Source organism: Cheilinus undulatus, linkage group 10, assembly GCF_018320785.1.
Source record: "Cheilinus undulatus linkage group 10, ASM1832078v1, whole genome shotgun sequence".
Taxonomy (NCBI): Eukaryota; Metazoa; Chordata; class Actinopteri; order Labriformes; family Labridae; genus Cheilinus; species Cheilinus undulatus.
Window position 1 is genome coordinate 11415656 of NC_054874.1, and position 14397 is coordinate 11430052.

A 14397-nucleotide genomic window follows, 5' to 3' on the forward strand; every position below is an offset into this window, starting at 1 on the left:
AAACAGACAATGCCCTTGGGGATGGGTTGGAGAGCTCTGTCTTTGTTTGTGTGCACCTCTAACTAACTCCCCATCTGCAGGGAGCCAAGCCAAGCCCAGCAGTGCAAGACAGATAGCTGGCACCATCCCAGACTCTTCTCTTGCTGGGCCCATATCTTCACCCCCGCCTCTCAACTTCTTCTCCTTCCTCCCAGGCTTGTAGTTTCTCCCACAGAGGCAGTTGTCAGCTGCCCTCAGGCAGCCAGTCAGATACTGTAGGCGCTCCTACCCCTATGATTCCTTTTCCTCAAAGCTTTAAACCAAAATCTGCCTCAGCTTCAATCCTTTTCAAGCCATATGCTTGAGACATTCGTCGCTGGACTTTCCTCACATTCCTATCCCCAGTCGACCTCAGGTTCACCTTCGATACGAGCCCACTTCAGAGGCTAAATAACCAATAGCACCTTCCATGTATTTAGTCACATCAAAGAGCTTTCAAAGGGAGGGGAACTTCAGCATTAGCATTAGCTGCTACTGAGAATTTCAATCACATAATTGCCTGAGGCTGAAACTTGAAACTTAAAATGGGTTATAATGTTATATTTTGTTTTTGTTTGAATTGCAAAAGTGAAAACGTTCTTCTCTTAATAATATGAGACTGCATGCATGTAAGAGCTTGACTTCAGCAGATGCTGTGCACAAAAATGAATCATCAAATGCACCGTAGGATCTGCCCAACTGAATGTATATCTCCCCTGGGCATTTAGCAGCAGAGTGATGAAAAATCAGCTTATACAGAAGTATTAAACTCACCATTGTCAGGCTCAGACTTCCTGTCGTGTTCAGTGTCAGTGAGAGAGAGGGCCGAGTTGGCGCGGCTCGTGAGGCAAGAGCTCTGCTCCGACTTGAGGCCACGCATCCACATGTGCTGCAGGCCGTGAGCAGGTGAGGGGTCCACCTCTGGCTCCGTGTCCACGTCGGAGCCCACACCCAGGGAGTAAGCGCGGCTGTGGATGTGAGCGGCCGGTCCGGAGCACAGCGCCTCCTCTTCCTCCTCCTGCTGCTGCTGCTGCTGCTGCTGTTGTTGGTGGATGTGGTAGTCAGGGCTCCTCAGCTGCCCAGCTTTGCCAAAGTCTAATTCTAAAGGAGGAAAGAAACGAAAAGATTTAGATTACATAGACCAAGAGCTGCAGAGCCTCAACACAAGCAGGGCTGCCCACAGAATATGCTTGGTCCCCAAAAAAACCCAGATAATAGACCCTTCCCAGATGTGATTTATTGATATCAGTGTATGTGTGTTGGGTCAGTAGCATTGGTGCCAGTGTCCTGGCTAGCAGTGGGGTCTGATGTTGAAATTATTTTTTAACCCCTTTTCAACAATTTTTTTTCTCCTATTTTTGCCATTTCTTACCCATTTAGACGGTTATATCCATTTTTGCCACTTCAGGCCAATTTTGGCCAATATTAACCAATTTTAACCCATTTTCTGCCCCTTTTGCCAGTATTAACCCATTTTTGCTATACGTTGCCCTTTATTGCCACTCTTTTGCCACTTCACGTCCATTTCTGACACTTCTTTTTGGCAACTGTATTCTACTTTGCAGCTTTTTCCCCATTCTAGTTGCTTTTCACACATTTTTGCCATATTTGGCAACTTCTTTTTGCCAATTTTTACCTATTTTTGCTGCTTTTTGACCATTTTCCCCATTTCTTATGCCATGTTTTGCCTGTTTTTGCCTCTTTTCACTATTATGTAATTATTTTAAAGTTGTCTCAGTTTTTTCATTTTATGTCTGGCGTCCTGGCGTTTGTGCACATCATGGCCTAGCTTTGAAGTCTAAAATTACTTGCCAAATTGTTTAGTTCAGTGTGCCAATCCGCACTGTTGACTTTGCCAGTAGTGAGGTAATTTTGTTTTAAGCCTAATGTGTCCCTCTGTTACATTTTGGGACAATTTCATTTTTCTCCTGACAATATTGTATGAGTTTCAAACCTCAGGCATGAGCTTTGGCAATCATTTGTTTTTTTTTTTTCTGTTTTGTTTTTTGTTTTGTTTTGTTTTGTTTTTGGCATTGTAAAAAAATCATACTCCATGTCTCTAAAGCACTATAAAATGAGCTATTTTGGTCCAAAGGATGTTTCTACATTTTTAGTTGCATAAAAGTAACAATGCATAAAAATCAGTGTTGTTGGAAATCACTGGAATATACCAGGCTCTGATAGCTATGTTTGTTTGTTTAACTTTGCATGCAGTCTATTGAAAACAACTATGTTTTCTTTTTTCCCCATCTAAAACACCAGGGCTTTCTGTGAGAAAACCAGGCAAATTAGGGGTTAAAAATTTTCAAACTTATACACTTTTTATATCTATAACTAGGGGATGGGTGACTAAAGAAATAACAAAAAAAATGTTTTGAAAAATTTTAATGTATAAAGTTTGTAAAGCCTAATGTATGAAATGAGCCATTTTGTTCCTTGGGGTTTTTTTACATTTTGAACTGCATAAAAATTAACTGCATAAAAATCAGTGAAGCTGGAAATCATTGGAATAAACCAAGCTTTGATAACCAGGTTTTGTTATATGCACGTACTGAAAATAACTAATATTTTCTTTTTCCCCATCTTAAACACCAAGGATTTCCATGACATAACCGGACAAATAAGAGCTTTAAATTTCTTAAACTTATACTTTTTTATATCTATTATTAGGAGAGGGGTTGGTTAAAAAAATTCACTAAAAAAGTTTTTAAAAATTAAATGTATCAAGTTTGTTTAGCCTAATGTATGAAATTAGCCTTTTTGGTCCAAATGGACAAAAACAGGTGTAAAATTAAAGAGAAGCATAAAGGCTAAGAAAATATTTTTAAGGCATCATTTGTACCACAGCATAAATAATTAAAATAAGTGTTTTGTCTGTGGACTGTGATTTCCCTCAGCTCCACAGGCCCCCAGTTTTGCTGGGCCTCAGAAAACTCTCCCTTTCGTCCCCCCTTAAGGGCGGCCTTGAACACAAGCATGTGCTTTTGTTTGCTTCAGAAGTTAGGCGGACCAGGTTTTTGTCAAAGGCACAGATTTAGAAGCCAAACACTGAACGCCACCCAAATTATGCTGAAAGACAGGCTGATATTTGAGCAAGCATTTATTAAGTTTTGCAGCATAAGTCCGAATCAAAATGCCACCCCGGATAGTTCTTAACCATTTGCAGTGAAGCTATATCCTGTTCAAGCTGCCTGATGTGTGTTATCGAGCTGGAGATGTATTGAACTGCTGCTCAAACAGAGCACTGATCTCATCTATATTCTCCTTGGTGGGGTGAAGAGATCAGATAAAGATCAAACCTTATTAATATTGACTCAGACTGAGGGAAAAATTGAGCCTCATATGCTTTCAGGTATTAGAACGCCCTCCAATCCCGAGCATCACCCTGTTATCTGAGAACATCAGATATACTGTGTTAGTCCTCTGGTTACACTTCAATTCAATTCTATTCAATTGAGCTCTACTCTTTTTTCCCTGCTGAGGCAGTTGAGTAAATTTTCTCCCTCGCCACTTGAGCTTTCTGTTTAAAATATACACGTGGAAGTGAAGGAACTGATGGAATTTTTAAGAAAACCAATGCCTAAATTGAAATCTATACAGATGCTATTGTAGCAAGACTCCATGGAGAGCTGCAGAAAAGGAGAGACTTCTTCCCTTCCTCACTTAGTGCAGTTAATATTTGTGTTAGGTCAGGTCCTCTGAACACAAACCGCAGTGTTTCAATAAAAGCCGCAGTCCTGTTGACCACTCCATTGACCAGCGTTGTGTCCTGCTGTGCCTGTTTGATGGGGTCGAGACCAACTGTGGTTCACACTCTGTTCTGCTGGAATTAAAGCGGTGCAAGATTGGTCACCACTACACAACACTGCTTAGTTCAAATTGGCTGCAAGAGGGCAATTCAGGAGCAAATAGGCTATTTCCCCGAAGCACAAACATGGATTGACTGTAAACTGCAACACCGTCTTTTGTCTAAGACACATGTTTAATACAGAAATAAGGTTTTTAGTGATTACAGGAAAAGTATTTCTTTTCGAATAACTTCCCATTTCCCTCCATCACAGTCAGCTGCTGAAGAGTCAATTAAAGAAAATGGTCCGACCATGACCGAGTTTTTAGCCTATGTCGGAGGTGCTTCAATCACAATAACTGTTGATTACACCTGTTTGCCATTTCAGTTTTGCACTCCTCAATGTAATGAAAGTCAAACATGTAATTTTAGTTTTCCAGACTGGTTGAGGTGGGGTGCAGTAGGGGTCGCAATGGTTTGATTATCAGCAGAAAGGGAAGTCATGGGCAGATTATTTTAAATTAACCAAATCACCAAAGATTCTCAGAGGCAGATGGTTTAAAGTCTGCATCAAAATGGGACAAAATAGACTCTATCATTGGCAGGACTATGTCTAAAGCAGGCCACACTATCTGACGTTAAGCAAGATTTGCCTCCCCCCTGCAATCAGGGGGGCAAGTCCCAAGAGGAGGCTAGACACAAACAATGATTTGTCCAAATATCCTCAAGTGTGAGGTGCCAAAGCAGTTATTTCACAGCAACAAATTGCATTACAGCACCCCCAACCTCAAGATGTAAATATTAAACATGTCTGATATTTATGATTCTATGTCGTATTGCCGCAGCGAGACCAAGTAGCACCACCAATCGGATTTCACATTCAAATAATGTGTCAACGGATACTTTCTCACAAGCAAATCCAAAGACAAAACCTATGATGTTACTTTTCATTTCATATTTTGTCTTTTTTGCTTCATAATTTTGACTTTTTATGTCATATTTTGACCTTTTAGATTTACAATTTTAAATGTCAAGCCATATTTTGACTTTTTAAACTCATGATTTTAAATTTTATCTTACGTTTTGACCTTTTCAACTCCCAGCTGCTACTTTTAATCCCATATTTTGACATTCTAGACTCACAATCAAAATTTTAACTCATATTTTCACCTTTAAACCCATCGGTCAATGTCATGGAAAGTGACATCACAGCATCTGACCAATGAGTGTTTCAAACTTCCTGTTTCCCCCAGAACTAAAAAAAATGCATTTTTACCTCTCTACTGGTCCTCAACACATGCCCGTAACATCATAACAAACCATAACCTTGCAAAGCAGATGTATACGCCTGTTTCTGTGTTTCTCACTGGCGAATCCATCTTGCAAAGCTCCTGTCGGGAAAGTAACAGGACCAGTCAGCAACAAGGGGCAGTGCTTTAAGGCGCGGCGGAGTCGTGGCTACGTCATGTGTTTTGTCGCTCTGATTGGCCCGTAAAGATGTGACAGAACGTCCATCCAGTCACTCTCCGATTTCTTTTTGAAAACCTCTGCCCTTTCCCAAACGCTGTCTATGGAAGGTTTTCCAGATGGATGTGTGAAACAAATCCACATAGCGGGCCAGGTTAAACTAACTATGACTACTTGATTAAACTCACACATTATAACGGTGAATAGTAGTGTTAAATGTCATGATAGGTTTTGTTAGAATAGGATTTCTATCAGTTACTGCAATTTTAGCGTGAAAAATGGAGGCACCAGATTTGTGCTTGTTTAGGGGGATGTAAAATGGTGTCTGTGTTAAAACATATGGTCAGTTCCTCTAGCAACCATACTAAGGGTATTTTCTTGACCCTGTCTGGGGACCCTGCAGCCATCTCAGAAGACTTCACTTTTTTTTATATGGTCATCAGTTAATGTATTTTGATTGTGTGTGCTTGTGCATGTTTTTGGAGGGAGGTAGTTACTATGGCATTAAGTCATCGCCATAAAGCATTTTTATTAAAGTTGGACAATATTCAGGAAACATGATCATCAGTTACACCATGATTTTTTCTTGAAATAGATTTGAATATAATTCAAACAGTTGCATTTTTCTTTCTTGTGAACCTTTACAATGGGGAGATACATCTATAAACTGTTGGAAAAGATTTTATCAAATATAAATGTATTTCATTCAACAGGTGGTAAAGCATCCACACAGACTCAAACGATGAGGCTCTTGTGAGAGACTTGAAACATTAACGCATTTGATCTGTAACTCATTTCCCTCTTTTCCAAACAAAATGCTGAAAGGCTCAACTTAATTAATTTGATTCAGTCTAATTAATAGGCAAACAAAAAGTAATTACTGCAGTCAGCAGTCTAATGTGCTGAAGAATGATCATGGAGCTATCTCGGCGATGATATCTTCCTGACGGCAGAGATGGATGATGAAGAGTTGAGAGAGGTGATGTGGGATGATACTGAAAAAGAATTTTGTAACGAGGATGGGAAGAGAGAGGAGGAAGAAATGGAGGAGAGGGCAAGATAGAGGAAAGTGAGAAGAACATGGGAGGGGAATTAGAGGAGAAACAAATTGGCTGATCTTTGTCAGGAGCACCGTAATCCATTAAAAACGTCACTGGAGGCTACGTCCCCCCTTAACAGTTGGTTACTTAGGTAGGGTATACTATATTTAACTCTGTAGCCCAAAGATGAACAGATGTGCTTCTCAGAACCGGCTGCCATTGACATTTGAAAGGCTGCTTGGGGGGGTCTTTTGCACCTTACCATATGACACTGATAGCTGGTGATCTTTGTTATGGAAGCAGAAAGGCTGAGTAACTGCTGGAGAAAACATTAAAAACACAGGTGCTCTCTGACACCACAGTATTGAGGATTATTTCTAGTAGCCATCAACGGCCTACAGCGTTGTGCATAACAATCCATAGCGGGTGGCATTCAAACCTTGAAATTCTCGGAGCGGTCTGCTTGTCAGAACTTGTAACCGATGTGAATGGCTAATGCTGCTTGTTAGCATGGTGGGTAGGTCTTGCAGAGTAGCAGGAGGTTGGGGTTGTGGAAAGAGTGTCTATTGATCAACGTGAACCCTGCACAGCGGCGTGCTCCTGATGAGGTGCCGCTTCTCTCTTAACACCACACATGACCTGCATAAAGGCCATCCATCACAGCACGCGCTGGCCCATTTCTCCTCCTGTCACCAGCAGGGAAGAATTTTTCGGTGTGTATGTGTCAACGTGCGTCTGTATGTGTGCCTGCGTCTACTTATGTCTGTATCTGTGAGTGTGCGTGTAATGAAGGGTGGTTTTCCACCCCAGGTGAGACCAGAGAGGTTTGGGGTTGACCTAGTTTAGCTGTGGGAGAGAAATATCACCTCTGTGGAGAAGACGTAATTGGCTGCCTCTGACTGTCCTTCTGGCTCATTGTGGACTGTAATAGGTAATTCACAGAGGCCCCTTTAAAGATTTCAGTGTGTGCCTTTGTTTTTGTGCCAGCACTATACAGCATCCCTGCATCACTGGATATACACTTACCAGCCACTTTATTAGGTGCACCTTGCTACTACCAGATTCCAGCCCTTCAGAACTGCCTTAATTCTTCCTAGGATAGTTTCACCAAGGTGTTGGAGACACTCCTCAGAGATTTCTTTTTCCCATATTGACATGATAGCATCACACAGTAGCTGCAGATTTGTCATCTGCACATCCATGATGCGAATCTCCCGTTCCACCACTTCCTAAAGCTGCTCTATTGGATTGAGATCTGGTGACTGTGGAGGCCATTGGAGTACAGTGAAGTCATTGTTTTGTACAAGACACCAGCTTGAGATGATTTGAGCTTATGCTAATGGAAACAGCCATTCAGAAAAAAATGTAATGCAGCCAGTAAGAAAAATGTAAATTTAACCTTGTAAATTGGAAAAAAAAATTGGAAAAAATAAAGACTGAAAATAATTTGATAAAAGTCAGGAATGTTGGAAAAAAAATAATTTGTGTTTTCTCACATCTCACAATTACAACTTCAACTTATGATTGCACTTTAAATATCATATTTTGCCCTTTTTAACTCATAATTTTGTCTCTTTATCTCATATTTTGACCTTTATGATTTCAAATTTTAAATTTCAAGCCATATTTTGACCTTTTAAACTCATGATTTTGAATTTATTTTACCTTTTTTAACTCCTTACTTCTATGTTTAATCCCATATTTTGTCATTCTAGACTCACAATTTAAAATTTCAACAAATATTTTGACCTTGTAAACTCATAATTTCTATTTCTAATCTCAAATTTCTGCCTTTAAAAAACATTATTTTGACTTTTAATTTGTGTTCGACCTTTTGAACTTATAAGATTGAATTTTTATCTCAGATTTTGAGTCTCTAAACATATCAATTTGACCTTTTTCTTCTGAAAATCATTTATGATCAGTGCTACGATTTTTTTTCCCATAATTTATTACTGGTGAAACAAGGTTGACACTTTATGGTTAAATCTTGACCCTAGATTCTTAAGTTTGACCTAAATTTAGAATCGGGCCCCTGCTGTGATTGAGTTTGACACCTCTGTCATAAAGGGATGGGAATTGTCAGCAACGATATTCAGGTAGGCTGTGGCATTTAAATGATGCTCAATTGGTACAAAGGGTCCCAAGAAAAAAGGATGGATCCATTCGTTCAAATTGTTTACACCAAATTCTGACCCTGCCATCTGAATATTGCAGCTGAAATTGAGTCCAGGTGACGCTTTTCCAATCCTCTATAGTCCAGTCTTGGTGTTTGTCCAATCTGCTTTGAATGTTTTGTGCATTCAGAGATGGTATTTTGCATACTTTAGTTGTAATGAGTGGTTATTTGCCTCTCTATCATCTCAAACCAGTCTGCTCATTCTCCTCTGATCTCTGCCATCAACAAGGCATTTTCGTCACTGGATATTTTCCCTTTTTCAGACTATATTCTGTACATCATAGAGATGGTTGTGTAAGAAAATTCCCAGTAGATCAGCAGGTTTTGAAATACTCAGACCAGCCTGTCTGGCACCAACAACCATGCCACATTCAAAATCACTTAAATCCCCTTTCTTCTGCATTTTGATGCTAAGTTTGAACTCCAGTAAGTCCTCTTGACCACGTCTGCATGCCTAGATGCATTGAGTTGCTGCCATGTGATTGGCTGATTAGCTATGTGTGTTAAGCAATTGAACAGGTGTACCTAATAAAGTGGCCGTTGAGTGTATACTCCCAGGTAAATGCGTTCTTTTTAGCGTGCTACCTGGCTGAGGTTGGCTGTAGCTGCTCTGTCTCTCCCGGTGTGATCCCAGGGTGAGGCGCAGCTCATGCGTGTAGTCAGGAAGGGTTTCGCGGGAGGTGTAGGAGCGGTGGTGGGCGCGGCCGTCCTCGCTCTCGTCAGACGAGCTGGTGTAGGACATCTCCATTTCATGGCGCCCCTTAGACAACGGCTGGTAGGGTTTACTGTCCATCTCCTCCATGGCTTCTAGCTCTCCACTTAGTCACTCAGTACAGCCACAGCACAGAGCACAGAGTCTGGAGGTGAGAAAAGATGGAGAGGGAGGGAGGAGAGGACAGCAGGGGGGGAAGAGGGATAGGCCAGCGGAGGAAAATGAAAGGAAACAGGGGGTTGAGAAGACAGAGTGGAGGAGAAAAATAGCACAAGAAGTGTGTTATTGAACACAGTGGAACAATTTTGCAACATCTGCTCATTCCAATTACAGCAGACATTCATAAACAGTATTTGGCTCCTTTCATATTTCACACCAAAGGTTAGTTCCAAATCAATACACTCAGAAGGGACCGCGATGGTGGCCATTATGACTGCATGTGTTTGAAGAGAAATTGGCTAAAAGCACGCACAGCTCTCTGTTCTGTCTTTTGTGGTTTCTGTTTTCTTTAGCCACTGTATTCTAGCTTTATCTCTCTTTTACAGACAAACATTGACAAGTCGCAGATAAATCAACAAATTTGTAGCTTAGCCCTCCCGTCTGTCACTCTCATTAAACGCAGTGACTCACCAGATTCTTAAGTAATATTGAAACAGTATTAGAAACCAGTCTTCATGGTGTCAGGCCTTTCCAAACAGAGGTATGATGAATCAGCTCTTTCAGCTCTATTCATCTAGAATTCTTTTGTTCTTCTCTCAACCACATCAAAATCTTCTTCTGATAATGTCCAGCATAATATGCTTATAGGACCATAACCAATGATTGATTGGGACAACGATTAGAGCATAGAAGAAGTGATTAGAAAATACTTCATTCATATTAGTTCTCTTTCAGCGTGCCCTGCCTGAGGCCTTTCCAGCCTATTTCCTGCAGATATAAAGCTTCTAAATGGAGCTTGAGAGGGTCATTGCTCATAGAGACAAAGTGCTATGGTATTGACCTCTTCAGGGAGTCCTGTAGTCCATATATCAAAGCCATTAGAGCGTGCCTGCTCAATACCTCAGAGATCTGCAGCGCAGGGTGATCACCACTAGTCTGATACAAGTTTACAGCTGACCTTTCTACCACTGCAGTAATGCTTTTATTCCACCTGAAAGACTCCAAACCCTGGCCTCACACTCACCCTCTTCATTCCCCACTAGCATGCACACTCACGGACCAGTTTTCGTGCACACACGCCCACACAGCGACCAACAGCTGACCCCTGACAGCAAACAGTCAAAAACTGGGCCAAGCTGCCGGCACGACCATCCCACACACGCCCCGACCCCCCGCAGATAGCAAAGATGATCTGTAAAAGCGCCATACTTGTCTCTCCTCATATTTCTCTTGTTTGGAAAAGTGAACAGGAAGTTGCATTAGAAAACAAGGCTGCCCAAAAGGGGGGACAAAGCTTTCTGGGGGACAGCAAATGGGGTCCAAACAGGTCAGTGTTGTCGTTGCCATCATCCACTCTTATTTAAGCAACAAATGCTACAGTAAAATGTAGCCTTTTTGAAATGTATACCCATGTTCTTAAAACAGAACTACCTTTTTATTGTGAATATTGACAATGTGAATGGGCACACTAAAATACAACATTTGGAAAGTAATGCCACACTTCATAGCTAAGCCATAATGTGCACTAAAGTCTGGACACCAGAGAACAAAGTAGAAAGAATTTGATTAACTTTAAGGGAAAAATTCTTAAATATTCGCAAAATCAAGGCAAAAATGGATTTAAAGGGGCAAATTTTTGCTTAAAGCAGCAAAAAATGGGCCAATAGTAGCAAAAATGTGCATTCAACATAATGAAAAGCAGTTAGAAGTGACAAAAAAGGTTTAAAGTGGCACATTTTGGCCAAGAGTGGCAGGAAAGGGTTGAAAGTGAAAAACCTTTGCTGAAAGCTGCAAAACTTGGCAGTAGAAATTGTGTAAAATGGCAACAATAGGTTAAAAGTGGGAATTTTGTCTAAAAGTGACAAAAGTGGGGTGAGAGTGTCAAAAATGAGCTAAAATGGTTAAAGTGGCTGTTGACAAAATGACAAAAACTGTTTGTAAGTTGGCAAAATGGGTTAAATGCAACGTAAAAATGTTAAAAGTTGTGAACTTGGCTTAAGGTGGTAGAAATTGATTTAAAAAATGTCAAAAAAAAATGGGCAAAAAAAGGCAGGAACACTGTTGAAAAGCAGTTAAAAAGTGGCAAAAATTGGCTTAAGGTGTCAAATATAGTTTGAAAGTGAGGAATTTTGGCAAAAATGAGCTAAAAGTGGCAAAAAAATGGCAGTTACAATGGTAAACTGTAGTTAAAAGTGGCAAATACACTATAGAAGGGGAAAAAACTGGTGGACTCAAGTGTTGGAAAATGGTCAAGGATTGGTGAAATTTGGCTGAGGGTGGCATAAATGGATTTAAAGTGGCAAAAAATTGACTGAAAGTGACAAAAATGGGCAGTAAAAATGGAGAAAATTGTTTAAAAAGTGGCAAAGATGGGCTTAAAGTTAAAAAAATGGGTAAAGTAGTGAAAAGGGTAAAAGTAGCTGAATTGCTTAATGTGGCATAAATGGGTTTAATGTGGAAACAAATGTGTTAAAATAGGCTGAAACAATGATGAAAAGGGGTTAAAAAGTGGCACAAATAAATAATTTGAACATCAGAAGCCAAAAACAGCTTGACACACTTTTCAGCTCCAAAATGACGCAACTGTTAGCCAAGACGATAGCATCAATGCTTTCATATTGATAACACATCATAAACTGTGCTGGACCCCTTCACTGGGTTTTTCAGGGGCCCTGCCAACTCTGTGGGCAGGCCTGATTAGAAATACATTCAGCATGCAATTATCTCAGTTTTACTGTGCTGTACTGTCTTCACATACACTCACTCGTGGTTCCCTGCAATCATGATGCCTTTCATTTTGATTGGCAGGAGTTATTGCTGGGAATCAAAGCCCACTATTATCTCTGCTGCCCTGTCAGAGTGGGATTGACTGGTGTCACCTTCTCTCTGGTGCGGCGAGGAACGAGTATACATTACCCTGTGAGCTCTGAGCGTGCTGCAGGCACTCACTGCTGTCTGTCTCTACAGAGGCTCTCAGTCCCGTTTCATGTCTGTCACACGTTTACACGCGAGAATGAAAGCATGCAATCCTGCACGCTGGAGCACCATCTTGTTTCCCCACCGTGTGATGCACGAACCCAGACTGCTGGTGATCATTCTTCTTAGTACATGTAGTTCTGCTTGTAAATCGTCATGTCAAATATGAAATAAAACCTGGTGAAAACACTGCTCCCTGCTTGTTAATCTCAGTCTCTCTTTCATCTCTCTCCCACCATCCCTCTTTCTTGTACCAGTCTACCTTCACCCACCCTCCTCCTTCCCTCTCATCCTTGGTCCGCCCCCCTCCCACCTTACACACTTTACACCCTCCACCTTGTCCTCCGAGGCTGCTGCATTTAGAGAAGTAAGCCTGCTGGTGGGGGTTACTCTCACTAATTCTAGCCCACAGTGGGGTGCCCATTAGGGGGTTTGATTCTTGGTTTTGATGTCAAAACCTGGAGGTTGTTTCTCAGAGCCAAGCTCACTTCAAACAAGACACATGGGTGTTCTGTAGGACAAGTCAGCATGTGCCACCTGAGCGCAGCCTGGATTTGCAGTTGAGGAATGGACATCTATCCACGCAGCGGGGGGGGGGGTATAAGGCTCGCTATGGGCGATTTTTCAGAAAAGAGAGACACAAAAAGACCGTAGGGTTTGGGGATATTTGAATAATCAGCATCATGTAAGAGCTGAATTTTTAAAAAAGGAATATTTCAACCACCGACAACAAAAATCGAGCATGCGGCATTAGTTCATCCAGGCCACGGAGTCGAGCAATGCCATACATTTGAGATCAGCTGATCTCTCAGCTGACAGCCAGCTGATTCGTTTCAAGCATGGTATTGGCTAACTGCACTCATGCTGCCATATTTTAACTGCTCTAGCCTGGCGATGCTTTGCTGCAACCCTCCTCCACCCCAGCTCCTCCTCTTTGCTTTGTCTGATTTATTGAATGTCATTCTGTTGTTACTGATGCCTGCACTGCTCTGGGTTTATTGCTGCTTCTCTCCCAGCCTCAGGCTTTCCTTGTAGGCACAGGAAGAGCAGGACTGTGTGCTGCTCCTGCTTGATGCTTCCCGCATAGGCTAGTGGAAGGGAAAGGGATCCAATAACAGTCACACCGCCAAATATCAATAACAGCAAAGACAGCAAATTAATAACTAATAATATAGAGATAATTTATAAACGGTAATTCATGTGTTTCTTGACAGAGAAACCAACTTGAGCTACTTGAGATCCACTCAAATTAATAGAAAGTAAAAACACAGACCTACAACAAAAATTTCATAGTAAAGCTTTTATTTTGAAAAATTTCCCACACACCTTTTTACACTTTCCACCTAGCTGCACACCATGCTGAACTTTCAAACCAACAGTCAATTGCTCAAAGCTTGCAACCAAAATTAAGAGGGATATTTCAGATTTATACTCTATTCGCACAGGATTAGGATTACCCAGGGACCTCTGGTAATTTGTAATAATCACGTGGGATGTCTGTGTTTTTAATGCTGTGCGAGTCCACCATGTCTGTAATTTGCGTAGTAAATATTTCAGGGCAAATTACCAACCATATTTCAGCACACAGTGGCCCACAGGTAATACTAATCTTGTGCGAACAGGCATCACTGTACTTTAGGGTGGTAGATGTATTTTTTTTTTTTTTTACAGTCCATGTGGCATTTTCTGATTGAAAAAATAATAAAGGCAGCATAGAACATTAAATTTCTAACATATAGGTTTTTTAAAGTGCTTTTCTGTCTTTCAGTGTTATCTTATGTTCAGAAAGGGCTTTATTTTACTTATCTATTTAAATTCTACTGACAAAATGCACATGCGCGCACTGCTGCTCTCTTAAGACCCATTTATGCTCAACATTAAATACAAATCCAGATACAGACGGAACCTTCTGTCTGTGCTCCTCGTTCATTTCGTCTGTATTTCTGCACGTTTCCATAAAGCTTACGGATACGGGCCAAACGGAGTAGTACCACCGGAAACCGTGGGGACAGTGTTGCTGTTCCTTCCTGATACGTAGCTCTAGGCGGAACTTTTTGAG

At 41.1% G+C, this 14397-nt stretch overlaps 1 protein-coding gene across 1 annotated transcript in view; it reads right to left on the reverse strand.

Annotated features, from left to right (window-relative positions):
- The window catches only part of tenm1 (teneurin transmembrane protein 1), a 351544-nt gene that overhangs the window by 309403 nt on the left and 27744 nt on the right, over nucleotides 1-14397 (reverse strand). Inside the window, exons 2-3 of the mRNA XM_041797861.1 lie at nucleotides 9077-9348; nucleotides 793-1119 (exon numbers count right to left, since the gene is read on the reverse strand). Of these exons, the coding sequence (XP_041653795.1) occupies nucleotides 793-1119; nucleotides 9077-9293 (544 nt within the window). The 5' untranslated portion in view covers nucleotides 9294-9348. The remainder of the gene's footprint in view (nucleotides 1-792; nucleotides 1120-9076; nucleotides 9349-14397) is intronic.